The sequence below is a fragment of the Vombatus ursinus genome, unplaced genomic scaffold (genome assembly GCF_900497805.2).
Source record: "Vombatus ursinus unplaced genomic scaffold, bare-nosed wombat genome assembly UNPS02014770.1, whole genome shotgun sequence".
NCBI lineage: Eukaryota > Metazoa > Chordata > Mammalia > Diprotodontia > Vombatidae > Vombatus > Vombatus ursinus.
Genome location: NW_020954548.1, coordinates 35,738,412 through 35,766,014, shown reverse-complemented (window position 1 = coordinate 35,766,014; position 27,603 = coordinate 35,738,412). Strand labels below are relative to the sequence as shown.

Here is a 27,603-nt window from a genome sequence, read left to right as displayed (position 1 = left end):
TATAAAAATTAGGAACAGACAGACAGACAGAAACAGATAGCTATATAGTAGGAAAGAAAGACACAAAGCGAAGATGAGTCACACAAAAGAAGAGATAAAGAGAAAAATGGAGAGGAAGGGGTAGGGAGAAGGGGATTTAGAGTTGCAGGGAGAAAGGCCTCACTATGGGATCATACAAGTTATAAAGAAATTATCTATTTATGTGTTTTTATTTATCTGGCCTGTGGGCTCCATAATGTTATCATTATCCTTTTCAGCTCTAGCTAATTATTTGGATTCGATATGTCCAACATGGAACTCCTTCTCTTGTCTCTTAAATCCACCTCTCCTCCTAACTTCCCTCTTCCCGTTCATGGCACCACTCTTCCTTCTCCTTCACCCTCCATTTCCCTTCAGTTGCTGAGTCTTATCTCTTTGGCCTCCATGTCTCTTTTTCCCCTTCTCTCCATTCCCATGGCCGCTCACTTGGCTCACATCCTCATTACTTTTTTCCGGCACTGTTGCAATAGCCCAGTCCATCTCCGCTCCTCATCTCCCTTCTACTATCTCTTCTCCATAAAGGGGCCAAAATAATTTCCCTTGGGCCCAGATGTGACCACACCATTCCATGCTCAAAAAACCTTCAGTAACTCCTTTTCCCCTTATGCATAAAATACAAACTCTTCTGACTGGCAATTAAAGCCCTCCATGACCTCTCTACATTTCCAGGCCATTGCTTCCCTTCATGCTCTCTTCGTTTCAGTCAAATTAAACTACCAGCCATTCTCTGAACTTGGCACTCCATCTCCTATCTTCATATCTTCACACAGGTTCTCTCTCCCCCTTGACTGGTATGTACTGTCTTCTCACCTTCCCTTCTCCAAATTCTTACCTTTCTTTTAAGGATGTTTAAGGTTTACTTTAGGTGCTGCCTATGTGAAGCCTTCCCTAATCTTCCCCTACCCCAAATTTTTGACCCTAAATTCTTTCCCACCCTCAAATAATATATGTATTTATCTACCCAGAGGAATATAAGCTCCTTGTGGGCAGGGATTGTTTCATTTTTTTTCTTTACAACCCCAACATTTAGAGCAATGCCTTAGACATAGTAGGGATATATACATTTTTGTTGAATGCAATGAAATGGAATCAGTTGATTAACTATTGTTATCAACTCTTTAGGTTCTCTTTAACTCTATTAACTCTGCTTTAAATAGGAAATCCACAGCAGCCCACAGTGGGGGTGTGTGTGGGGATGGGTGATATTCTTTAGTTTGAAGGATGAGGCAGTGGCTAGAGCAATGTCACCCCATACTTAACAAAGGTTTCTATGGGGCCTCAGAAAACTCTTGTTGGGTTCAAGGTCAGTTCATCAGGATGGCTCAAATGCTACCTGTGCAAAAAGTGATCCGTTGGTTCTGTGGAGGAAGGGAAATGGGGAAAGAGGAAGGCAACATGGGAAATCACTTTCTGTCTCCTCGCAGATTCTCACCCAAGAAGACTGGAATGTTGTGCTTTATAATGGCATGGCCTCCACCTCCTCTTGGGCTGCTCTCTACTTTGTGGCCCTGATGACTTTTGGCAACTACGTGCTGTTCAACCTGCTAGTAGCCATCCTGGTGGAGGGCTTCCAGGCAGAGGTGAGCAGCAGGGAATGGGGATAGGCAGACAAGTCCCATACTAGAGCCTCATATCTACATGTATCTCTAAATAGATATCGATACAAGGCTATAGATCTCTACATGTGGAAACCTCTATAGCCAATGGACTAGTCCCTGACTGAGGCTGAAGATGGGGTTCAGTCTGGGGCTATGGCAAGGATTTATACCCCCCCAGTAAGCTTCCCCAGTCAATTTATCCCATCTTCTCAACCTACCAGCATAACATAAGATAACATAACTCCCAGTCCTCCTCCCCTCTTTGTACCACCTCCCAATGGATTCATTGTTCTATAGCCATGTTGGTTGACCTTATCTGTCCACCAAAAATGTAAACCCCTTGAGGGCAGGGACCAAATCTGATCTTCTTTCAACCCAATTATCCATGGGTGCTTAGAAGACATTTGCTGGATTCAAAGTCATTTTATCTGTACAACCATTCCCATTCTCCCGCTCCTTGACATCCCAAACAAAGCATGAAGCTAATAACTCCTGCTTTTCCTGGCTGGCAGGGGGATGCTAATAGATCTGACACAGATGAGGACAAGACATCAGCCAACTTCGAGGAAGATTTTGAAAAACTGAGAGATCTACGAGCCACAGGTATGTTTCTTTAGGGGTTGATGAAGTGTGGAGAGAGCAATGGGAAGTTAGGGGCAAGGGACTCTGAAAAATGAAAAAGGGCCCTGTCTCCATCATGTCTCCATCCCAGTGGCCAGCATGGTTCTAGGCAAAGTTAGCTTCTGATAAAAAAGGCTGATGGCAATGACAGCAAAGTCAGTTCATAGACTCATGAATAGCAAAGCGGCAAAAGGGTTTTAAAACATAAAACATGGTCTATCAGAGCTGGGAGGGGCCTCAGAACACAGGACATGGAATTTCAGATCTAGAAGACACATTAGACATCAAATGGCTCAATCACCTTATTTTACAGAAAGAGAAACTGAGGACTAAGGAAGGGACTTACCCAGGGTCACACTACAAATTAGTAACAGAGCTAAAACTCAAACATAAAACATTTTAGGAAGAATAGTTTCTCATTGGTCTTGTGGGACTAAATGAAAATCTGGGAGACTCTGCATCTGAATATTTTCTGAAATCAGACACTGACATGACTTGTGACCTTGTCTGCTGACTTGACCTATCTGAGCTTCTTTGTAAGAGAGGACTCTCCACTTGTGCCAGAAACCTCTTTTATAACTAGTGTCAAATCTAGATCATTGAAATACCAAGCAGGGAGAAGTCTTGCAGTCATAGGATTATGAAATCATAGATGTAGAGTTGGAAAGGACCTTAGAGGTCATCAAATCCAACACCATCATTTTACAAATGAGAAAACTGAGATTGAGAGGTTAAGGGATCTGCCTAAAGTCACACAGCTGGCAACTGAGGCAGGATCCAAACCCAGGTCCTCCTGACTCTAAATCCAACATTCTATCCACTACATCCTACTGTCTACATCTTCTATGATCCATGAGACAAAAGTAAATCCTGGTCCTGGAAGGGTTAGGCAGTGGGTAGCCACTAGGACTTCCTCCCTTCTCCCCAGGGCTTTTACCCCATTGGGGAAGGTAGATAAGTTTGTTGTTGTTATTATTGTTGTCCTTGTTCATCCTTTATTCTCCAAAAAGATCAATGACACCAGGAGGGTGATGTCTTGACTTGCAAGTGAATTGGATTTAAATGAGGCAGGGTTCGGCAAAGTCATCAGAGTTCGGTGGCAAGACACAGGTCAGGATGACTGGCAATGGCCCTGATATAGTGGGAGACCTTGGCCTTTTTAAGCTAAGTTCTTTCCCAGGTCTCAGTTTGTCTGAGGCAACACCCATTCAGTGATTCAAGGACAGGTAAGAATTGAGGCAAAAGATGACCTAGTTTAACTTCTCAAAAGAAATCAATTTAGGAGGGGGAGACCCTCAGACTTTCTGGTCAGAACAGAAACAGTTGCTATTTACCCTCACTCTGAGCCATCAAAAACAAACAATGAGCAAGTGAAGCTTGGGTGGGGATCTATTATTGGCCAATCAGTGACAGCCAGAATGATTTGGGTTTAAGGCATAGTTAACTAACTCCATTTGAATCCCAATGGGCTTTATCAAAGTCTGGTTTTTCAGAGCTGTATTCCAAGAAATCATAAATGAAAACTACATGAGACAAATAGGTTAATTGTCCCAGTTTCTTGGGGGGGGGTGGGGAATGATAGAATAAATAAGTAGGAAAGTAGGAAAAACTCTAACCCCCAAACCCCAAGATATCTGGCAAAATATAAACGATCAAAATTTATATTTCTTTGGACAGAGCACCCACATGTGGGCTTTCCTCATCTCCAAGATTGCTTCCAAAGAGATCTCATTATAGTGGTGCTGATCAAGTCATCTAGGCCAAGCCTTGTTAAACTTTTTCCATTCACAATCCCTTCTGCACTTAAACTGTGGGTCCCCACCCACATTTTAAGAAGTACTGAATTTCTAGGCCATTCCTGTTGACCTCGCACCTTTAGGCCAAACTCACCAAACAGCCATCACTGCTAGACTGCCTTGGGAGAATGATCTGCTGTATCCTCTTCCTGGCTTTATCTAAACTGAGGGCATCTAACATGTTATCCATGGCTCAAATGCAAGTCTGCCTGACCTCAGAGTACAGCCCACTTGAGATTTTTTTATAGATGGGTAGATAAGCAGACAGAGGATTTATTAAGAGTTTATTATGTACCAAGAACTGTGCTAAACGCTGGGGTTACAAATACAAGCAAGAACAATAGTGACTTCCAAAGACCTTATATTCTATTAGGGGAGACCACATTAGGGGAAAGAAAGAAAACAGGGGGAATAAAAAAGGGGGTATTTGCCTGGGACATGGTATGCAGAAGGCTAGGAAGTAGTAGAATCATTTCATTTTGGACAAGATAAGATTAAAGTTCATCTATCAGTGTCTTAGGACCCAGGGGTGTTGCTCAAGGTTCTGGAGGTGGGGAGATGGGAATGATGACCAGAGACCCAATTAATTAGCACACAGATAGTATAAGTGCCAAAGCCAAAACTCAAATCCAGGAGGTCTTTTGGGCCCAAAAACAGGGCTATTTCTTCTACAATGTTAATTAAGAGTGAATATGACTAATTGAGAGGTAATGTCACATAATGCCACACTAGAGGCATTCTCAAAGATAGAAAAACCTGAGCTCAAATCTGCTTCTGACACAGACTGCCTGTGAGATGCTGGGCTACCCTAGTGTTTGCTCTTAGCTACAAGTTGCAAAGAAGGTGCTGACCAATGTTGGTAGGAGTTTCCTTATGCAAGCATCTCATGAACTAATGAAATTCCAGGCCCAATCCCTATCTCCTATTAACCTATGATTAATTATAGCAAGGCAAGGAGATAAAATGGATGGAGAACTGGTCTTGGATTCAGGAAGACTTGGACTTCAGTCCTACCACTGACATCTAATGGCCATGTGACCCTGGACAAGTCACTTAGCCACTCAGTGTTCTAGGAAACTCTCTGAGGCTTTAACTTGCAGAGAAAGTGCTTGCTGTCTTGATAAAGGGAGTTTTCTCATCTTGGAGTTCCTTATATCAAAGAAATTGCAAAAGGATAGTGCCTATTCCTATTCTTAATTATATAATTAAATTCATGTGACACTATTCATAGGTAGATTGTGTGATCCACTAATGAAAAATTTGGTCATGTCTGGTCCAAAACTAGGTCCATAGTTACTGTTCAGTGGCAAATAGTGGCTCTTCTGATGTGCCTTCAGGCGCCACCAGCTTAACCCAAGTACAAGACTCTACTCCCTTAGGACCAGAATGATTCCTTCCCCCTTCCCCCAACTAGAAAAATTGTTCACCCAGAGGTGCTTCTAGTTTGCAACACCCCTCTTGCAGTCAAGTATAGGCCTGCCCACCTATTCCTGCCAATTGGCAGGAAAAGGGCATTTCTTCACCCTGAGCCCCAGCTGGGAGTCTCCCCCAAATTAGTTTCAGTGTGCTCAAGGAGATGCTAAAGAGAATTATGAGGCTTCCAGAGTACCTGGTATTTCCAGCACATTTCCTTGTACAGACATGTATACTCTGCACTGGATTTTCTTCTTGTGTGGAATCAGCAGCACGTGTCCAGCATGTGTCCAGCACTGCCACATTCCCTGGCATCGGCTGATCAAGCTATCATGCAATACCTAGACAGGCCACAATAGGACACAACTTGGCCCCGATCCACCTTTCCAACCTTAGCACACCTCTTATTATACACACTCCTCTTCACCCATTCTGTGATGCGGGCCAACTGGCCTTCATTCTATCCCTTATACACAACACTCCAGGCCCTTTCTCCATGCCTGGAATGCACTCTAGCCTCACCGTCAACTCTCAGAGGTCCTAGTTTCTTTAAAACCTCAGCTCAGGCAACACCTTCTATTTGTAACCATTTCTTATATCCCCACTTGCTGGTGTCTTCCCCTCATCACCTTGACTTTTTATATATGCCTATCTATGCACATGGGCAGCTAGATGGCACGGTGGATAGAGCACCAGGCCAAGAGTCAGGAAGACCTGAGTTCAGATCTGGACTCATGACCCTGGGCAAGTCACTTAACCCTATTTACCTCAGTTTCCTCATCTATAAAATGAGCTGGAGAAGGATATGGCAAACACTCTAGTATCTCTGCCAAGAAAAGCGTGCCCCCCCCAAAAAAAAGGGATCGCAAAGAGTCAGACATGACTGAAATGACTAAATCTAAGTCCACATGGCCATTCGGTAGAATGCTGGTAAGCATCAGTCAGTACTCAAAGCTGATAATGTACATGTAACCCTGGGACCACTCCTCCTTCTACTACACTGCATTGTCATTACCAATTGAGCCAGCCTGTGACTCGGAGGAAAAAGGGAGTGGGCAGGGTTCCCTCCCTCTATGTTTTCATTAACTGCTTCATCACTCTTTCTGGGGCCCTATTCACATGCAATCCCTGAAGCACTTATAGCCCTCATTCTCACCATCCTTCTCACCTACAGAGATGAAGATGTATTCACTGGCAATGACACCCAATGGGCATCTGGAGGGACGTGGCACCCTGCCTCCACCTCTCATCACACGTACTGCAGCTACACCCATGCTGACACCCAAGAGCTCCCCCAACATGGATTCTGTCCCCAACCTCCTGGACTCACGCAGAGGCAGCAGTGTCTCTGTGGACCCCCAGCACTATGACCAGAAGTCAATGGTAGGTCACTGTCTTCTCTCCTGCCTATAGGCCCAGTGCCAACATTGGGCTTCTGATAAAGCCTTTACCCAGAACGACTTCACTTGCAAAGTACTTGATTTATCCACTGTCCATTTTCTGTGAGAAATCACAGATCCTAGGACACCTTGTCCCAGTCTGAACCACCACTATGAGGAGAATGCCAGGCTGCTTTAACTACCTTCAGTGGGTCTGAGCTAAGGGCAGACAAAACCACTTCCATATCACCCTGAACTGCATGAGAAGAAGAGAGGACATGTGCAGCCCAGGTGTGCCAATAATCATTAGAAAACCAAAGAGGAAATATTGTATGGGATTGCACACACCGTCTGCACAGAATGCTGGGAGAAAGTTGAAAACATGGGTGTGGGGGGGGGGGTTCCAAACCTTTTGGTCTCAGAACTGCTTGGCGCTCTTAACAATTATTGAGTATCCTCCAAAGATCTGTTATGTGAGTTTTATCTATTAATATTTACCATTTTAGATACTAAAACATCATAGTATTACTATGAAAATAGCTTTAACCTCATGGATACCTTGAAAGAGTCTCAAGAACCCCCAGGAACCCCCAGACCATGCTTTGAGAACCACTGCTTTAAATAAAAAAGATCATTTCTGGCAAACCTAAACTCCTAACCTTAGCCTTGTCCCTAATGTTTTCCTAACCTTGCCCCAGAACTTACTCCTTTCAATGGGACTATAATCCTAAACTTGCCCTTAGACTGATCCCTAACCCAGCCTAACTTTAACTCTAAACCAGTTCACAGTCTAAGACCTCAATAACTCCCCCTACCTGTAGCCCTATTGTTAGTTTGCACTCTGAAGACAAGGTGTATTCATGGAAGGTAAAGATCGCCCTACCCCACCTCCCCACCCTGCCCCTCTGTAATCTGCTTACTTGTAAATTGGTGATAAGCTCATCAGTGAGGGATAGAGTTCTCCCCTGTCTCCTAGGCCCTAGCCATTCCCTGTTCTCACAGGTGACATAGTATGCAGATGCTAAACACCTAGCTGTGCCTTACAAGGATAGAGAACCTCTGGGCAGGAAGGGGAAGGTGGGCACACATTTAGGCCAGATTTGAACTCTGGAAGATGAGTCTTCCTAACTCTGGGCCTAGTACTCTGTCCATTCTTTGATGTTCTTCTTTTCCCCGGTATAGTTTTTTTCTTCTTCTTCTTCTTTTCTTTTTTTAAGAGTGACTTACCCAGGGTCACACAGTTAGTAGGTGTCTGAGGCTGGATTTCTCCTGACTCCAGGGCTAGTGTTCTGTCCACTGCGCCACCTAGCTGCTCCTTCTCACCCAGTTTAAAAACATTTCTTGTTGTCATTAACTTTCCTTGCCAACCTCAGCTCATTTTGAGTTTCTGTACTATTCTTATCACTTATCACTATCCTTACAGAATTGCGTCACTTTTGTATTCATTCTGTTATCTCCCTTTACTTCTGCACATCTTTTTTTTTTTTCTAATTTATGTTGGTAGATGAGATCCCTTTGTGTCTACATCACTCTCTCTAGATAACACCTTGTTTTCTTCCTCAAAGGAATTGTTTTTCTTTGTGTCTTCAGATTTCATTTTTAAAAGTCACCCATATCCTCTGGACTTGGCTTCCCCTGTAAAGTTGTTGGCCGTGGCGTCTTACCTTTCCTTTCTCTGAACCCTTTGAAATTGCTCCTGCCTCCCTTCCCAAACCTAGGAGGCCAGGAAGATTGTGTCTAACTTCTTCCTCCTTTTCTGTCACAAAGTCTAAGATAGCATGGCTATTTTTCCCAAAGGTTCCTATCATCTCCATTGTAGCCACCAATTCCTCCTCGTTGGTGAAAATCAGATCCAGAATGAAAGTTTTCCTCGTCGGTTCCATTAAAGCCAGTCAGGACACTGTTAGCTGTTGCAATTGGGCATAGAAAAAGTTGCAGCAGGCATCCAGATGGCTGGAGCCCCCCATTCACACCACGCCAGGCCCTTATGGTCCTATTTCCCCACTGCTTTCACCTCTCCTGCTCCTTTCCGAGCTATACTCTAGCCCCATCAGGTCTCAGTGATGAGATCAAATTTGCCTTGTTGCACCAGGACTCCAGATCATCTTCCTTGTTACCCTGCTCTAGGTATAGGCAGAGATGATGTCATGGGTTTTACTGCTGTTGATTCCTGTTTTGAATTTTGTCTCTTGTGAATTTCCTGGCTTGTCTTTGCAATTCCTCCATCGTAACTACTCCCTACAGTATTTAGGTTAGAAGATCTAAAGTATGAGCAGCTTTCTCCCTCCTCTCTTTTTCACTTTAAAGCCTTCTGATTAGATTTGCAAATCTTCAAGCAAAGCCATTCTTTTTTTCATAGTACTTTATTTTTTCCAATTACATGCAGAGACAATTTTTAACATTCATTTTTTAAATAAAATTTTGAGTTCCAAATTTGCTCCCTCCCTCCCTAAGACAGTAAGCAATTTGATATAGGTTATATATGTGCAATCGTGTAAAACTATTTCTGCACTAGCCATGTTGTGAAAGAAGAAACAGTTAAGCAAAGCCATTCTTATAAGCCCTCATTAGGTGAACCTGATCCCTGCTTATCAGCCTGTCATCTTTAAATAGTTCAAACCATGTTCCTAAAGTCCAAATCCCATTCTTTTTTGTTTTCAAATCCCATTCTTAAAGACCATTCTTTTAACCAGCTGTTCACATCCCAAATGTTCAATCCCAAAATGCCTTTTTCTTCTGAAGTCTGTCTCCGTTTGGAAGTAGTGATTAAAACACGACCTGTGCCTTTCCTCTGAGATTATCCCCATTTGCATCGTATCTCTCTTGCATGTACTATTTTGGGCATGTCGTCTCTCCCTCTAGAATGTGAGATCCTTGAAGGCCGGGACAGTTTTTGCCCTTTTCGCCAGGGACTGCCAGCAGAGTACCTGGCACATAGTAGGCACTTAATTAACATTTGTTAACTCGGCTTTCTTTGAACCTCCAGTGCTTGACACATAGTAAATGCTTTCGACCAATTTTCTACGGGCATTTCTCAGGCCTTTCTCTTAGCCATTTTCCTGAGCTTGTTAATGGTATCATTTCAAGCTGTGGATGGCTTCTTGCTTAAGACCTCATAATCTTCAACAGTGTTCTCCGGATTTATTCTGTAAATTTGTGCCTAGGTGAATCATCAGATTTAGGTAGCAGTCACCAGGTATGACGAGGCTTAGGAAATTCCCCATAATACTCAAGATATAAATGCTGTAGAGAGAAATCTCTTTATTATTATTGTCAAGCTGACAAGTTATCTGTCTTGTCATCCCTCATCAGAGTGTCACTAATTGCTTCTACTCATCTCTTCCTCCTCTGACCCTTACGGGATGATTGCTCATCCTGTGGGTATATGTCACTCCTTAAAAAACAAGAAATTCCCTCCTCTTTAAAGGGTATAATTCCCTCCTCTTCAAGAAGAGCCTCATATGTATTCCCAAGCTGCATGGATTCAATACTCTTTCTTCTCTGTCTCATATTCTATTGTTGTGACTCCAAACTCCATACATGTATTAGGATTCCCCTCAGTCTCTTAAGATCCTTTGTTTTTCTTTTGTTTTCACACAGAAGCTTTTCTTCTAATTTGTTTTTTTTTATTTGTTTTGTTTTTAAAGAATATTCCATTCTTCTTGATAGCCTGGAGAATAGAGAAATGTGCCTAATGTCCCTTTATCTTTTTTTTAACCTTTTTTTCTGTGAAGGAGAGCAGCCTATACTTTGAGCAAAGATAAGAGTCATTTGATCATGGCAGAAATAAAAGCTTTGCATATTCTTTGCAGATCACTGCAAAATTCACCCTGCTCTCCATACCAGCTGAAAGGGAAATCCTAAGTCTTTTGTGGTTCTTGCTAACTACTCCCATGGAAGACTGCTGGGACAAACAGGATGGACTGCATGGCATGGTGGATCTGAGAAACTGGGTTCCAATCCCAGCTCTGACACTAACCATGTGACCATGAGTCATTTCCTTAATCTCTCTGGACCTCAGTGTCCTCATGTTGAAAATGAGGGAGCTGGACAAGATGGCTTCTAGAATACCTCCCATCTCTAAATCTATGATCGTATAAAACTGTGAGATGCCAGGGAGGGTCTTCAACCCAAAGATGTCACTTTCCGTTCTCTCCTTTTTTAGCTCCTTACCATTGTTAGCACCTTAACAGTCATATTCACTTTCCGTTCTCTTCTCTTACTACTACTGCTGCCAAAAATAATTAGTATATACAAAGTGCTTTAACATAGTATTTTATTTTATCTTTACAGCAACCAGGGTGGGGGAGGGTAGGCGCTTTTATTAATCCCATTTTACAGTAGAGGAAACCAAGGCAGACAAAGGTTAGGTGACTTACCCAAGGTCACATGGCTAGTAAGTATCAGAGGTCAGATTGTAATTCAGGTTTTCCAGACTTTGGATCCAGCAATCTATCAACCATATCCACCTAGTGGCCTCTTAACAACTCGTCTTCTTGTGTCTTACCAACTTCCTTCTGCTTAAGTCTGCTTGACTCTCTCTATGTCATATCTCATCCCGATTCTTGCAGCTAGAGCCGTCCTATTGTCCTTCTATTCTTTCTCTCCCTCCTGCTCCTCTCTTCTCTCTTGTCCTTGCCCTAGAATTTATATCTTCCTCCTTTCCTTCGTATTGTTGTTCAGCTCTAGTCTTTCTCTTCCATTAGGTAAAATCCTTCTCCTATTTCTCCTCCTCCTTAAACTTCTCAAATCCTCCCAGGAGCTAAAATCCTGTTCTATTTCTATTTTTTCCACATGTCCTCCCCTAAACTATTCTTTAGGGTCCTTGTCTGACTTAAGATCCTAGGTCATGCCTGACCTCAAAGGTTCACATGTTCTTATGTTCTTATATTCAAGGTAGCTTAGACTGGGAGATCTGCCCTGGGTTCTAAACCCAGCCCTGTCATTAATTCATTATGTGACCTTGAGATAATCAGTAATGATATTCCCTGTTCCGCTTCTCTCAAAAGACCTGGATTCAAACCCTGTTGTGAGAATTTAATGAGACAGTGGATATAAAAACATTTTATAAATTATAAAGAATTTTATCAACTATTAAGGAAGCCACAAGTTATAGTGTAGCTAAAAGAGTGATGAATTCATTTTAAGAAAACTTGAGTTAGATTCCAGTTCCACTAGTTATTATACAGTGCTTTGGGCAACTCACCTTCCCTCCATGGGCCTCAGTTTCCCTATCTATAAAATAAATTAGACCAGATCAGGGGTTCTTAATCTGGGGCCCATGAACTTGTTTTTAAAAGAGAGACAGAGAGAACTATTTCAATATAACTTGTTTCATCATAATTCTATGTACTTTATTTTATGAATTTAAAAACATAATTCTGAGAATGGGTCCATAGGCTTCACCAGACTGCCACAGGGGTTCAGGACACAAAAAGAGTGACGAACCCCTGGACTAAATGATCTCGGCTTTCTGCTACGCCTAGATCCTATGATCTTATATTTCTAAACCTTTGGAAGACAGCAAGGTGCTTTGCAAACTGTGAGCAGATTTATAATCTCTAAATCACTTTGCAAACTACGAAGGACTTCCTATGTCACTGATTTCTTATTAATGTTTTCCCTCATGTCACATCCTTCCCTGACTGTCTCTCAGTCCAGCCTGCGCAGCTCTCCCTGTGCCAACTGGGGCCCCAGCAGTGCGTGGGGCAGCAGGCGCTCCAGCTGGAACAGCCTGGGCCGGGCGCCCAGCTTAAAGAAAAGCCAGTGTGGGGAGCGCGAGTCCCTCCTCTCCGGGGAGGGCAAAGGCAGCACAGACGAGGAGTCGGATGACGCCAAGCCGGGCTCAGCTGGCCGGGCGTCCCAACTGCGCCGGGCCGAGTCCCTGGACTACCGAAGTACGTCAGACCTGCGGGAGGGGCTCCAACGGCTGCCCCCACGCCCAACTGCTCTGCTGCCCCGGGAGTGCCGGGACTGCAATGGACAGATGGTGCACGTGCCCAGCGAGTTCTTCCTCCGCATCGACAGCCACAAGGAGGACCCTTCAGACTACGATGATGACATGGATGATGTGAGTTGGGTCACTCTTCAGGTCACTTGGATGTGACCGGGGCGGGGGGGGGGGGGGGTGAGAGTGTCTCCTTCACTCCTGAAGTCTCTGCATCTCTTAGAGAAGTGAAGGGATGATGCGAAAGCTGATGCTGTTGGTGCTGATGTTGATGATAAGAATAGTAGTATTTCACATTTCTACAGCACTTTACGATTTGCAAAGCCGTTTTCTCAAAACCATCCATTGAGACATTTGTGCAGCTATTATTTTTTTCCATTTTATGGATTAAAAAACTGAGGATCAGCGAGTTTAAGTGACTTGCTTAAAGTCCCACAACTAGTAAATCTCAGAACCGGAACTGGAGCCTCTTTGCTCCAAGCTCAATGCTTTTTCCGTTGTCCCACACTAGCTTTGATATAGAACACTTTTCGCTCCTTTGTCTCATTTAGAACCCTGGAATGTTAAAAGTCAAATCAATCAAGCATTTTTTAAGTGCCTACTATGTGCCAGATGCTCGGCAACCACAGGGAACACAAATACAAAGATGGAAGTGATTGCTTGTCTCAAAGACCTTACATTCTAGCAGAGAGACAGAAAGTGCAGATGTAAGTCAATGGCTGCATCCCAATGAATGCCAATAACAAATCCCCTCAATTGGTCTCACTATTCAGATTGCTGTAACTTTTTGTGGCTGCATTTGGGGTTTTCTTGGCAAAGAAACTGAAGTGGTTTGCCATTTCCTTCTCCAGCTCATTTTACAGATGAGAAAACTGAGGCAAATGGGGTTAAGTGACTTGCTCAGAGTCACACAGATAGTAAGTGTCTGGAGGCTGGATTTGAACTCACAAAGATGAGTCTTTTTGATTCCAAACCCAGTGCCATATCCATTGTGCCACCTAGCTGCCCCATTGTTCAAATTAACACTCAATATTTCCAGTGGGCTGGAACTGACTACCATTTTACTTAATTATAACTTTGAATAATGTGAATTTGAAGACATGCAACCACTTCAAGGGATTCATTAGTCGTAGTACTTGGGATGTAACTATATTGCAAATTAATATAAAGAGAAGAAGTACAAATAAATAAAAGATAGCTCAATACAAAGTCATTTGAAAGGGAAAGCTTTCCAATTGAGGGGATCAAAAAAAGCTTCACTTACAAGATAGTTCTCGAGCCAGGTCATGAAGGCAGAAAGGGCTTCTATGAGGAGGAAGCAAAGAGGGACTGTATTCCAGGCTTAGGGAATGGGGGAGATGGAGGAATGACTTTCATAAAGATGTGGAGTCCAACAATGAAATGCCGTGTTGGATGCAAAGAGAAAGCCAGTGTGGCTGGATTACAGAATACGAGATTGGGAGTAATGTAAATTGAGGCTAAAAAAATACAATGGAACAAGATTGTGAAAAGCTTTTAAAAGCCAAGCAGAGTTTACATTTTACCCTAGAAAAAACAGAGAACCACTGAAGTTTATTGAGTAAGGCATGGTCAGGTCTGCTCTTAAGAAGAACGATTTTGACAACCATGTGCAGCTGTATGGCCCAACAAATCAAGTGCTGGACCTGGAGTCAGGAAGACCCCAGGCACACACACTTACTAGCTGTGTGACTCTGGGCAAGTCACTACCGTGCCCCCCCCCGTGTTTGACTCAGTTTTTCCATCTGTAAAATGAGGATAATAATAGCCCCTACCTCCCAGGATTGTTGTGGGATGAAATAAGTTAGTATTTGTAAAGTGCTTTGCAAACATTAAAATACTATATAAATGCTAGTTATTATCATCATTAGTATCAATGTTATCACAGACTAGAGCAGGGAGAGATTGCTACAAAGAGACTGATTAGGGGACTTTTGCAGTAGTCTAGGAGAGAGGCACAGGGACCTGAATGAAAGTGAAGGCTGGTATGAGTTAGAGGAACCTCAGAGATCATCTGGAATCACCTCCTCATTTTGCAGATGAGACAGTAGAGGCTACAGAGGGGAAAGGACTTTCTCAAGGTCACACACAAAATTTGTGATAAAGCTGGTAGAGCTGGGTCTCCTAGATTCCAGGCTTGTGCTCTCTCCACCACACCATGCTGCCTCTCACTAGTCAAATAGGAACGTCCTCATTTGTCCTGCCTCCATAACCCCTCCCAAGGACTCAGAAGAAGATGATCTAGCTCACAGGATTCCCCAAGAGAGGGAAGAAAGGCTATATATTGGGCAGGGCAGGTTTAGTGATCCATGAGCAGAGAAAGGACCCCCGTTTCCTCTCATTGCCAATAGCAAATGGTTTTATGAAAGGGAGCATGGTATGATGGAAATGGTACTAGATTTGAAATCTGAAAGACTTGGGTTCAAATGCTATCCTTGCTACTTATTGTGTAACTTTGGGTAAGTTCCTTGTGCTCTCTTGGTCTCATCTGACAAATTGTTGTTCATCCTTCATTCTTGAAGAGGACCAATGACATCAGGGAGGGTTGGTGTCTTGACTTGCAAGTGAATTGGATTCAAGTGAGGCAGGGCTGTGCAAAGTCATCAGCCTCACTCTCTCCTCCAGAGTTACTGGAGTCTAATGGGAAGACATAGGTCAGGATGACTGGCAATGACCCACTCTGGCAAATAAGGGATTTGGGGTAGATAGCCATTAAATCCTCTCTAACTCTAAATCTCATAATCCTTCAATCTTCTTTCGCTTCCAGAGCTACTGCTTCCGACTAAAGAAGATGTTGGAGCCCTACAAGCCAGAATGGTGTAAGACTCATGAAGACTGGTCCTTCTACATATTTTCACCTCAGAACCGGTAAGAAGCCACCCCCATCAGCTGCAGATGGTGGTGATTGAGCTTTCCTCTGGACATAGCAATGCTAGCCTTCAAAGGTAGCTCTGTGGGGTTCAAGAAGCAAGCATGGCCCCGCCCTCTAGAATTTCACAAATGGCATCAGCCCGATCCCCAGGATCACCAACCTGTGCCACTGCCTCACATAGGACACTGCCAGTTTCCACAAGTTCCCTTCCACCTTCTGTGATACTGCACTCCCATCTCTAGTCAAAGGCGAACACGGGACAGAGGGAAGCCTGGTCCTGCTTGATTCTTCTTTCTATAGTTCAGAGAACTAATTAATACTGCACCCAAGCATCTTCTTATATCGATACCACCAAAATATCTAGATGTTTATTTATAATAATAACAACATAAAGAACCATATATAGTAGATCATTATTGCTAAAAGAAATGTCAAAACATCAGGCATAGAATGTCGAGAATGAAAAGGGACTAAGACCTTGGAACGCAGGATGGTAGCACTAGACTGGACCTAAAAATATTGGACATAGACTGTCAGAACTGAAAGGAACCTCAGAAAATAGAACACAGATTATCACAAATCAAAGGGAACTTAGAATGTGGAACACAAGATGGTTTTAAAGATGGAAGGAAACTCAGAACATAGAATGTAGAATGTCAGAAGGGAATTCAGATCATAGAACAAAGAATGTCAGAACTTAAAGTAACCTCAGAACATAAAATGTAAGAGCTCAGAGAAATTTCAGAACAGAGAACATTGAATGTCAGAGCTGAAAGGGAACTCAGATCATAGATCAAAGAAGGTTAGAGGTAGGAAGGACTCTAGAACATAGAATGTCAAAGCTGGAAGAAACTAAGATTCTAAGGAACATAAGCTCTCAGAACGGGAAGGGACCTTGAGATTGCTGAGTTCAGCCTTTTTAAATTAGAGGCAAGGACATACAGTACTAGGGGCAGCTAGGTGGCACGTGGATGAAGCTCTGAACCTAGAGTCAGATAGACTTGAGTTCAAGTCTGGCCTCAGACACTTATTTGCTGTGTGACCATGGGCAAGTCATTTAACCCTGTTTGTCTCAGTTTCCTCATCTGTAAAATAAGCTGTAAAAGTAAATGGCAAATCACTCTAGTTATCTTTGCCAAGAAAACCCCAAATGGTTTCACGAAGAGTCAGACACAACTGAAATAACTCAACAACAACAACATATAGTACTAGATAGGGGAAAGAACTTCCCCAGGGTCAGACCACAAGTTAGTGTTTGGTGAGGCAGCTAGGTGGTACAGTGGATAGGGCACCAGGCCTGGAGTCTAGAAGACCTGAGTTCAAATTCAACCTCAGACACTTTACCTCAGTTTTCTCAACTTTAAAATGAGGATAATAACAGCACCTACTTCCCAGGGTTGTTGTGAGAATCAAATGAGATGATATTTGTAAAATGCTTAGCACAGTGCCTGACACATAGTAGGCGCTATATAAATATTTATTCCCTTCCTCTTCCTCTCCTCCCTAGTAACACAGCTAGACTAGTTTGCACAATGAATCTGACCACTTTCACCCCCCACTCACCCCACCGTAAAGTCATGTCATTCTCCACAAATCCATAGGAGGGATACCAGAAGTCCTAAGAAGGCCCCAATACCACCCCCAAAATTCTCCACATCCACCATCACTGACCTGGGCCTGGAATCCAACCATTGGCATGACATTAGCATGTCACCACAGAGACACCACTAGCCTTGGAGCCAGAACACTTGAGTTCAAAGCCTACCTATACCCCTTCCCTACTGTGGGACCATGCTTTACATTTTCCAGAGCCATTATCTCATTGGCACCACCTTGGGTGGGAGGCAGGACATGGCTTACTCCTCCCTCTTTTACAGATAGATGAACTTCATTTAGGCTCAGGCAAGGGGAGGGATTCACGCCAAGTTACACAGAGTTAGCAACAAACCAAGACTAAAACACAGCTCCGGTAACCCCCCACTCCATGAGAGCACTCATTTGCAGGCAATATCGGGTTTTGAGTCTATTTGTTCCTCCCTTGACTCCTGAATCTACTTTTTTTGCTCCACCCAGAGCCCGGGTCACATGTCAGAAGGTCATTGCCCACAAGATGTTTGACCATGTGGTCCTGGTGTTCATCTTTCTCAACTGTATCACGATAGCCCTAGAGCGACCTGACATTGATCCTAACAGCACAGTAAGTACCCCCATTCCACCCCAAAGGCCAAGAAGGCTCCCTCTTTCACTGGCTCTCAGATCTGGGCTCAATTTGTAACCCATCTTAAAGTAACCTTGGGAATAGCCACAAGCCTGGCTTCCTGGGGGGCAACACATATACACACACACACAGACAGACCTTCCCTCATTATGGGTTTTGGCTTGTCTGAACTATCCAGGCAAATGGTTCAGGTGTGGTTAAATTATACAGCAGAACAATTACTCCTGAATGGCCCAGACAGATTTGTCAGCACTGCCAGTCCCCACTGACTGTAGGTCTCTGTCACCCTATAGAGATGACCCTGAAGCTGGTTGCTTTACTGAGAGTCACCGACAGGGCAGCTCACGTGATCAGAGAATGGAAGAATGTCAGAACTGGTGGGGACCTTAAATATGCTCTAGTCTAACATGTCCGAACTCATTTTATAAATATGCTGACATCTGGGGGGTAGAGATCGCCCCAAATCAAGTCAGTAGAAGAATTAATATAAATTAATATAATTAATTAATATTAATATAAATTAATATAATCTCCCAGCTCAAAGTCTACGACTTTGTCAATTACACCCTCCCTCTTGGAGACATTCTGCCCTTAGAAGTGTAAACCATGAATGTCCCCAATTCCCTATTTACTGAGGGTCAGTGTAGCTCCAGCCTGCTTTTCCTCTGGGTCACCACTGTCAGGAATCCTCATGTCATGTCCCTTCCTTACAGGAACGAGTCTTCCTGAGTGTTTCCAACTACATCTTCACAGCGATCTTTGTGGCTGAAATGATGGTGAAGGTATCTGGCACCAAAGTTTTCTTTTTGATTGGATGAAAGCACAGGGAAGGAAGAGGGGTAGGAGGTGGGGAAGGGCGGGAGGAGGCGGGGAGGGATTCAGCATGGCTTTTGCTCAGCAACCTAGTAAACATGGCATACGGTTTCAAAAGAGTCTAGTTGCCCACAAGAAGACCCAAAGCCTCCACGTAAATGTCCAACTCTCTCCAGGTCCACCACTCATTGCCCTGAAATTTCCTCCCCATGGAATATCTCACCTACCAAAATCCTATTTGTTCTTCAAGACCATCATCTCTGTGAAAACTTCCCTGATTCCCCCTCACCAAAAAGGGTCTCTCCTTCCCCTGACGTCTCCCAGCAATACCTCCCTGTGGTCTTGAATGTAGTTATTGATGTCTCATGTCAGCTACTAGATTATGAGATTCCTAAGGGTAGGAGTCAAAGATGAATAATTCATCTTGGTATACCCCACATGTCCACCACAGGGTGCCATCCACCCATTCATCCATCCATACATTCAACAAACATCTATTAAGCACCTAGTTAAGAGCTTACTCTTCTGTAGATGTACAAAGCACATTCCATTCAATAGTTCTGCAAGTATCCACATCCCCAATTTGCAAATGAATCAACCGAGGCTGAGAAAAGTGAAACAGCTGGCCCATGGCCACCCAAGCCATAAGTTTTGGATCAGGCCTCTTGTCTCCCAGTCCAGAGTTCCTTTGACCATCCCGTTTTGTCTCACTATGTATAAGGAGCCAAACTAGGCCCTAGGGAAGACACAAAGATAAGTAAGACATAAATAAGGGTTGTGTATACAGCTAGCATCCAATAAGTGCTTCCCACAAGGCTGTGTGCCCTTGATGGCATTCTTGAGTTGACAATATCTGTGGCTCCATTCCCAGGTGGTGGCCCTGGGCTTTTTCTCTGGGGAGAACAGTTATCTGCAGAGCAGCTGGAATGTGCTCGATGGGCTCCTGGTCTTTGTCTCCATCATCGACATCATTGTCTCCATGGCCTCAGCTGGTGGGGCTAAGATCCTGGGCATCCTCCGGGTTCTGCGGTTGCTGAGGACGCTGAGGCCACTTCGGTATGTACTGGGCTCCGGAATCTGTCCCCACTGGGCAGGACTGGATACAGGACTGGATACAGGATGAAGTTATGTCATTGGGAATGGCACCCAAAGAAGGTCCATCCTACAGCCAGCTCTCAATTTTCTAAGGGTACATGGCCCATTATATAGCTTATCCTAGCCTTTTCACTCTGTCTCCACCTTCTCCTTCTTGTCTCCTGGCCAATCCAGAGCCCTTAAGGGCAACCAGAAGAAATAAAAGGAAAAATGGATAGAGCACCAGCCCTGGACTCAGGAGGACCTGAGTTCAAATCTGGCCTCAGACACAAAACACTCACTAGCTGTGTGACCCTGGGCAAGTCACTTAACCCCACAGAGATAGTGTCAGTTAAGATTTATAAGAAGTACCTAGGTATTTTGTCCTTTGTGTCTTGCTCCAAAACAGAATTTTCTTTTGATGTTTTAGCCCAACAGGACAGCCAATCAGTGCTCAGGTCTGAATTGTAAGACAATAGCAATGACTGGATAGCTAGGTGGCCCAAGGGATAAAGTTCTGGAACTGGAGTCAGGAAGACCCAAATTCAAATGCAGCTTCAGACACTTACTTGATGTCTGACTCTGGGCAAGTCACTTGATTAACCCTGTTTGCCTCAGTTTCCTCATCTGTAAAATGAGCTGGAGAAGGAAATGGCAAACCACTCTAGTATCTTTGCCAACCCCAAATGCGGTCATAAAGAGTTGGACATTACTAAAATGGCTTAACAACAAAAAACGTCTAGAGAAAAAAGAGTGTTGTTATAAGTCTAGAAGTATTTATTGAAAGATAAACCGGATGGGAAGTCAGTAGCCCCATGGTCCAGTCCTACTAGTCCCAAAGTGGCAGCCACGTTCCTCATAGCCAAGCCTAGCCTTCCATTTCCTATACTCTGAAGTATTAGTGATCTCCATGGACATCGGCTATCCGTGGGTTACTGCCCTTTGCCAAACAGTCCTATTTCCATTTGCTCGTCTCCCTCCTTATAGTCTCAGTGTGAGGACAATAATCTCCAAGGGCAGTATCAGCTGATGCAAATCACTTGTTATGGTGGTGACTGGCAGTCTCTTAAAAAGCCCCAGTCCTGAGCTAAGTGGCCCCAGGCTGATTCCATCTTAGGCCTGTGTTCAGCATGGGCATGAATCTCTTGGTCAATGAAAAGTGAACTGTTCCACTTTATAGTGGGCAGTCAGATGGGTGCATAAATCAACAATTTACCCCTTTAGATTGGTAGAGTGAGGAAGCAAATGCTGTTATTACTAATTAAGAGCATGTGAGTTGTGCCAGAGAGAGAAAGAGAGAAACATTTTATATATATATATAATCACACCATCTATCATCCCCAACAGGGACTCATTGACAAATTCAAGGGTGAGCATGGGGGGCCAATAAATCTGTCACCACGATGATTATGTGACTGACTCCCACGGAGCTGGCTTTGCAAGGATTCTCTAAAAGACAGTGACAGGAGAGGCCCAGGGAAGTGGGGGAGGGAGCTGTGTGTGCCCCTGTTATCTCACGCAGGGAGTGAGGTAAGACACAGACGATCTTAGCTCCTAGAAAATGGAAACCTAAGTATAAAAGCAAAGCTTAAGACATGTAGTAGGGGCAAGGGTGTGTTGATCAATATTTAACAACTGGCTCTCTGAAAATACAGAACATACTTTTAAGTTTGATCAGCATCCTTCCTTAAGTCTAGACAATCAACAAAACAATAAATCAAGCCTTGGTTTTTAGCATTTGCCAAATTCCAAGATGTAAATGCTGACACTGAAAATTTAACAATCAGCTAACACAAACCAGTAGGAGCTGACTCCAACACACCCCTGGCTATGAGTCTGCCACACAGAAGGTAAATCAAACCAGGAAAGATTTGGTGTCTTTTGAGGCAATTCATAAGCCAGTTATATAACCAACCTCTGCTCTGTACAGTTAATTTTAATCATAAATATGGCAGCTCTATCACTAACCTATTTGCTGTTCCTCCATCTCCAAATCTATGCCTTTGCATTGGCTGTGCCCCGTGCCTATAATCCTTTCCTCACTTCAGCTCCCTTTTAGGCTCTACTCAAGCACCACCTCCTCTGGGAGGCCTAACCCAGCTCTACTAGCTGCAAATGCCTTCCTCTACAAGGCGACCTTCCATATACTTCATATGTGTCTTGTATGAACTGAATTATGTGTACGTTGTCTCTCCCATTCAAACATATGGTCTTTGAGGACAGAGACTGTTTATGCTTTTGTATCCCCAGCACTTAGCACTGAGCCCAGCACATAGTAAGTGCTTAATAAATGCTTGTTGGTTCATTGATTGATGATATCCATAGTTGCGGCAACAAGTTTGCATAATCCCACTGAAGACTGATTGTGAAAGGTGATGTGTAATTTATTCCCCAAACAGTGTACCGGAGAAGTGGAGCTGCTGAACCGGAGTGACCAAAATGAGCAGCAACATCATCTAGAGGCAGCTCCCATAATGCCCTGACACATTGGCCTTGAGATCTAGAAAGAGCTGTGTGCGGGGCGACTAGGTGATGCAGTGGATAGAGTGCCAGGCCTGGAGTCAAGAAGACTCATCTTCCTAAATTCGAAATTGGTCCCAGACACTTACTAGTTCTGTGACCCCTTAGCAAGGTTGCCTCAGTTTCCTCATCTGTAAAATGAGCTAGAGAAGGAAATGGCAAACCACTCCATTATCTTTTCCAAGAAAATCCCAAATGGGGTCATGAAGAGTCAGATACAACTGAAACAACAACAACAACAAAAAGTAGTTGTATCCATATAAACTGACAGCAGATATCACATTCTCCATGGTCAAATGAAGTCATAAGTCTGATTCCTGGCTCTCCTTCATGATGACAGGGGTAGATCACGGCTAACTTACTGTGAATGTCACCCTATCTCCAGATGCTGGGTCAGTTATCAGGAAACCCAAGGTCAAGTTGTAGTTTTGTCAATGGATTCACTGTGACCTTGGAGCAAGTTTTTCTTCCTTCCTGGCCCATCTCTGAAAAAAAAAAAAGGAGTACATTAACAGTTATCTAACTAGGTGATGTAGTGGATAGAAAACTGGGCTTGGAATTAAGAAGATTCATCTTCCTGAGCTCAAATCCAGCCTCAGTCACTCACTGGCTGTGTGACCCTGGGCAAGTCACTCTACCCTGTTGGCCTCAGCTTCCTCATCTGTAAAATGATCTGGAGAAAGAAACGGCAAACCACTCCAGTACCTTTGCCAAGAAAACCCCAGATGGCGTCGTGGAGAAAAAACAAAAACAACCTAACAACAAAAGTGCTCTATTACTTAGCAAAGTGATTGCACATGGTACTTAATACATGCGGTTTCATTCATTCATTTACTTGCGTCTAAGGGCCCTGCTAGCTCAGGCATTTGGTGACTGTAACTACTCGGGCTGCTATGTTACCGACAGGTTGGAGACGACACTCCAGCAAGGACGCCAGGGGTGGATACTAACGTTCAGAATTTGTTCTTAAGTTTATTTGTTGTAATATTTTGGTCCAGGGTGATCAGCCGAGCCCCGGGCCTCAAGCTGGTGGTAGAAACCTTGATATCATCTCTCAGACCCATTGGAAATATTGTCCTCATCTGTTGTGCCTTCTTTATCATCTTTGGTATTCTTGGGGTTCAGGTAAGAGTGTTCTTTGCATTTGCTGGCATAGAGTAGGGTTGTGGGTGCTATTAAGGGCCCCTGGAGACACGGCTGCTGGTCCAACCCCGCCACAAACTCAGTTTGTGATCCTCATCAAAGCTGTTATCTTCCCTAAGCTTCAGCTAATCTCACACTTGATACCTGTGTGGCAATTGAAAAGTCACTAAATTTCCTTAATACTATCTCAGGAAGGAAGGAGGGTAAAGGAGGGAGAGAGAAAATTTGAAACTCAAAATTTTTTTTAAATGAATGGTATGTTAATAGCTAGGCATAAAGTTATTTTTTTTTAGTCTACGAGTCTTTGGCCACTATCATTTCTTGAGCGTCGGCCATATATTTAAACATATTTTCCACCAACCTCCTCTATGCTTTTGCACTGAAATCACAGAGCATAAAGTATGTGCTGGTTTAATTTTTGCTTCATTGTGTTTTGGTTTTAATTCCTTTTTTCAATTATCAAAAAAGTGAATGTTAAAATTATCTTTACTTATAACTGGGGAAAAATAAAACATTATTTTAAAAAAGAAAAAAGTCATTAAATTTCCTTGGGTCTTGATTTTTCTCATTTATAAAATGAGTAGGCTGAGCTCGATGTGCTCAGAGATGCCCCTATCCCTAAATCTAAGATCCTGAGGAAGTTAGATTGGAATAGGTATTCTTAACCTGGTCTGTTGTTAGATTTCAGGGGGTTCATGAACTTGGATGGGGGGAGGCATCTTTATTTCAATATAATTTTGGTTCATTTACATTCCCATGTACTTTAATTTATGGATCTAAAACATTATTCTGAGAAGGGGTTCATATACTTCATCAGACTGTCAAAAAGGTCCACGACATAAAAAAGGTTAAGAACCCCTGCACTAATATGTCTCTAAGGCCCCCTCCCAGATCCAGCATTCTGTGATTCTATTTCTGGGGAAAAAATAAGCTCAATATCATGAATTCCCATTTGAGGGATGAGAAAATTAAGGCCTAGAAGGGCTCTGGGTAGGTTATATTTTTGCATCTCTAAACCTTTGCCTGAGCTCTTCCTACCCCCTAACCCCCATTCTTGAAAGAAATTCCTCTCACATACCCCACCTGTTTTTTAATCCCTTCTTTTCCTCAAAGCCTAACTCTTTTATGAAGGCCTCACTGACCACCCCACCTCCAAAAAACAATTTATCCTAGCACTTTTCCTGTACCCTTTCCTTTGCATGCATTTCACTCACCCTTCTATCATGGGTATTTGTAGACATGTTCCTCCCCTCTTCTGCCTCCCAATTATATTGTAAGCTCCCTTGAGAATAAGATCTCTGTCATATCCATCTATGGGTCTCCAACATCCAATGTATATTGGGCCTTTCGTGAGTGTTTGTCATTCATGAATGTTGGTTGAGATGAGCTGTTGTCTCTTCACTCCAGCTCTTCAAGGGTAAGTTTTATTACTGTGACGGGCCAGACACTCGAAACATCACCACCAAAGACGACTGCTGTGCAGCCCGTTACCGCTGGATCCGGCGCAAGTACAACTTCGATAACCTGGGTCAGGTGAGTGCCGCATGAGACCAGCCTGGGGTTGAGGCCAGGTCCACAGATGATGGGCTGGGATCAGGGGTACCTGAGGGCTCACACCTTCCTTCCTGTTCTATCTGGGTCTGGCTCCTCCCCCAAGTAGAATACCATATCTATGAAGACCCCCAAGGAAATATTTCTGTCACAGCCAGAGCCAGATGAAAAAGGGATCCGGGCACTCAGCCCATGCTTAGGACCTGGATGGTGTCTTAGTCCATCTAGGGAATACAGGTTGAACACAGTTGACTCAGCAGCAGCTGGGTGGTATAGTGGATAGGTTGAATGTTGGACTTAGAGTTGAGAAGACCTAAGTTTAAATCCTTCCTCAGACACACATTGTCTGTATAACCCTGAGCAAGTCACTTAACCTCTCTCAGGCTCCATATCCTTATCTGTATAATGGGGATAATAATATCAGCCACCTCATAAAGTTATTGTGATGATCAAATGTAATAATCTATGTAACATATGGATTATAGAGCTTTTTTAAAGTGCTACATAACTATTATCAGCAGTGGTAGTAGTCAAATTCTCTGTAGGGCTGGACGAAGTTGGGGCTACAATACCATCAAACACACCTAGGGTTGAGCCAGACTCCCAAGAAGCTTATAATCTGTCATTGTTGGCCATGTAAGGCTTTAGATTATAAGCTCGCTGAGGGCAGGGACTGTCTTTCTTTTAATTAATTGTATCCCCAGCGCTTAGCACAGTGCCTGGCACATTGTAAGTGCTTAATAAAATGCTTATTGGATTATACAATTGGATGAAAGGACAGAGCCCTGGCTGAGATCCCAGCTATGTTTCTCTGACTAAGATGCTAGAACCTGCCTATAACTAACCACTAACCATATCTGGGGCCAGCCTCACTGTCTTACAGCCAGCTATTGTCCTATTTCCTAGCCTCTCCCTGTACTGTACCTCCCACCTCCATACCTTTGCTCATGCCATGCCCCAAATGTATTCTCTCCACCCCTGCCACAATAATAATCTCCATGTGTAGATGCTCCCCCTTTCCTTCAAGACCTGATCTAGGTTCTCCCTTTTTTCAAACTCTCTCTCCTCTCATTTCCCCAAGTGAAAATGATCTCCCCTTCCTCAAATTTCTCCTAGCACTTTGCCTAGACCTCTCCTTAGCAGTAGTCTCATTTATCTTTGTGCCATCATTATGTCATCATTTCTGCATGCTTTCTTCTTCCCACTGGATGTAAACTATTTGAGAGAAGGGCCTGTGTCATCTCTCTGGCTCTCCCGGGTGCTCAGCATAGGGCTTGCATGGAATAGGCACTTTCTGAGAAACAGTGGAAGGCGTGCTGATATTTGGACTCCAAGGACCTGAGTTCAAATCCCAACACAGACACTTAATATCTATAAATTTCCTCATGAGGGAAACCAGGGAGTTAGACTAGAGAATCTCTAACATCCTTCTAGCTCCAAATCTATGAGCCTGTAATCCCGAGAGTGCTGGATTTAGAGTCAAAAGACCTCCATTTGAATCTCAGTTCCATCACTTACTACTCCTTTTGTGACCTTGGGCCAGACAATCCACTCGCCTAGGTCTCTGAACAGAGACCCTTACCTGGAAAAAGAAGGGTTTGGGCTAAGGTGATTTCTGGAGTCCTTTCTGCAGCTATGTTACATTACTAAATATTTGGTGAAATTAAATTAAAAATGCCCCCTGCTAAAGGTTTCACCCACACTCTAGGCCCCCTAATTATCTCCTCCCTGACACTGACACTGGCCAGATACTTTGAGTTCTGATATCCCCACCTCCCTTTCCCTTTACAAACTGGAAGGTCCTGAGTTTAAAGCAGGTCTGTTTATTCACCGAGAAAAGAGCAAGTTCACAAATTGTCCAGATGACATACAAGAGCCATAGTGCTAGCAAAATGACTGTCAGAGCAAAGAGGAGACATAGAGACCATCCCACACAATTCTTCCATTTTACAAAGGGGCAAACTGAGGCCCAGAGAGGGTAAGCGATGTACTCAAAATTGCACTGCAAGTGGGTGGGAGAACTGAAACTGTAAAACCAGGCATCCTGACTCCTACCCCAGGGATTTTTTTTTAAACTTTAGCAAGGTTCTTTCTTGTCTATGATCTCTTTTTATAGACTGTTGGAGCTTCAAACACAATAAGCTGGAGTTCTTAGCTGGCTTTCAGTTATCCGTACCTCTTCTCTTCTGAGTTAGTGAAGATAAGAGTGGGAGGTGCTGGGGCGGTTGGTTGCAGGACTGGACATTTGCAGGTCATGACTCCACTTCTCCCTGTCTTTCCTGGGCCAGGCTCTTATGTCCCTTTTTGTGCTCTCGTCCAAGGATGGCTGGGTGAACATCATGTATGACGGCCTGGATGCCGTGGGCATCAACCAACAGGTACCTAAGGGGTCAGAGGTGGCAGCGTTTTCCCTTGGGACAGCATGAATCCCAGTGCATTTTTAGAAAAGTAAGGTCTTCCTCACTCTTATTGCCCCCCCCAAAATGTCCCACCTCTGCTTTTTCTACCAGACTTAGGGCTTCCAAACCAAGAGTATGCCAGTGAAATCCTGAAATACACACACACACACACACACACACACACACACACACACACACACAC

The 27,603-nt window shown here is 43.6% G+C and overlaps 1 protein-coding gene across 1 annotated transcript in view; it reads left to right on the top strand.

The window, feature by feature from the left end:
• CACNA1H (calcium voltage-gated channel subunit alpha1 H) overlaps nt 1-27,603 on the top strand; it is a 156,069-nt gene that overhangs the window by 82,182 nt on the left and 46,284 nt on the right. The window contains exons 12-22 of the mRNA XM_027863001.1: nt 1,464-1,619; nt 2,150-2,240; nt 6,642-6,850; nt 12,503-12,916; nt 15,579-15,679; nt 17,757-17,880; nt 18,615-18,683; nt 19,586-19,770; nt 23,307-23,433; nt 24,859-24,984; nt 27,291-27,380. Of these exons, the coding sequence (XP_027718802.1) occupies nt 1,464-1,619; nt 2,150-2,240; nt 6,642-6,850; nt 12,503-12,916; nt 15,579-15,679; nt 17,757-17,880; nt 18,615-18,683; nt 19,586-19,770; nt 23,307-23,433; nt 24,859-24,984; nt 27,291-27,380 (1,692 nt within the window). The remainder of the gene's footprint in view (nt 1-1,463; nt 1,620-2,149; nt 2,241-6,641; nt 6,851-12,502; nt 12,917-15,578; nt 15,680-17,756; nt 17,881-18,614; nt 18,684-19,585; nt 19,771-23,306; nt 23,434-24,858; nt 24,985-27,290; nt 27,381-27,603) is intronic.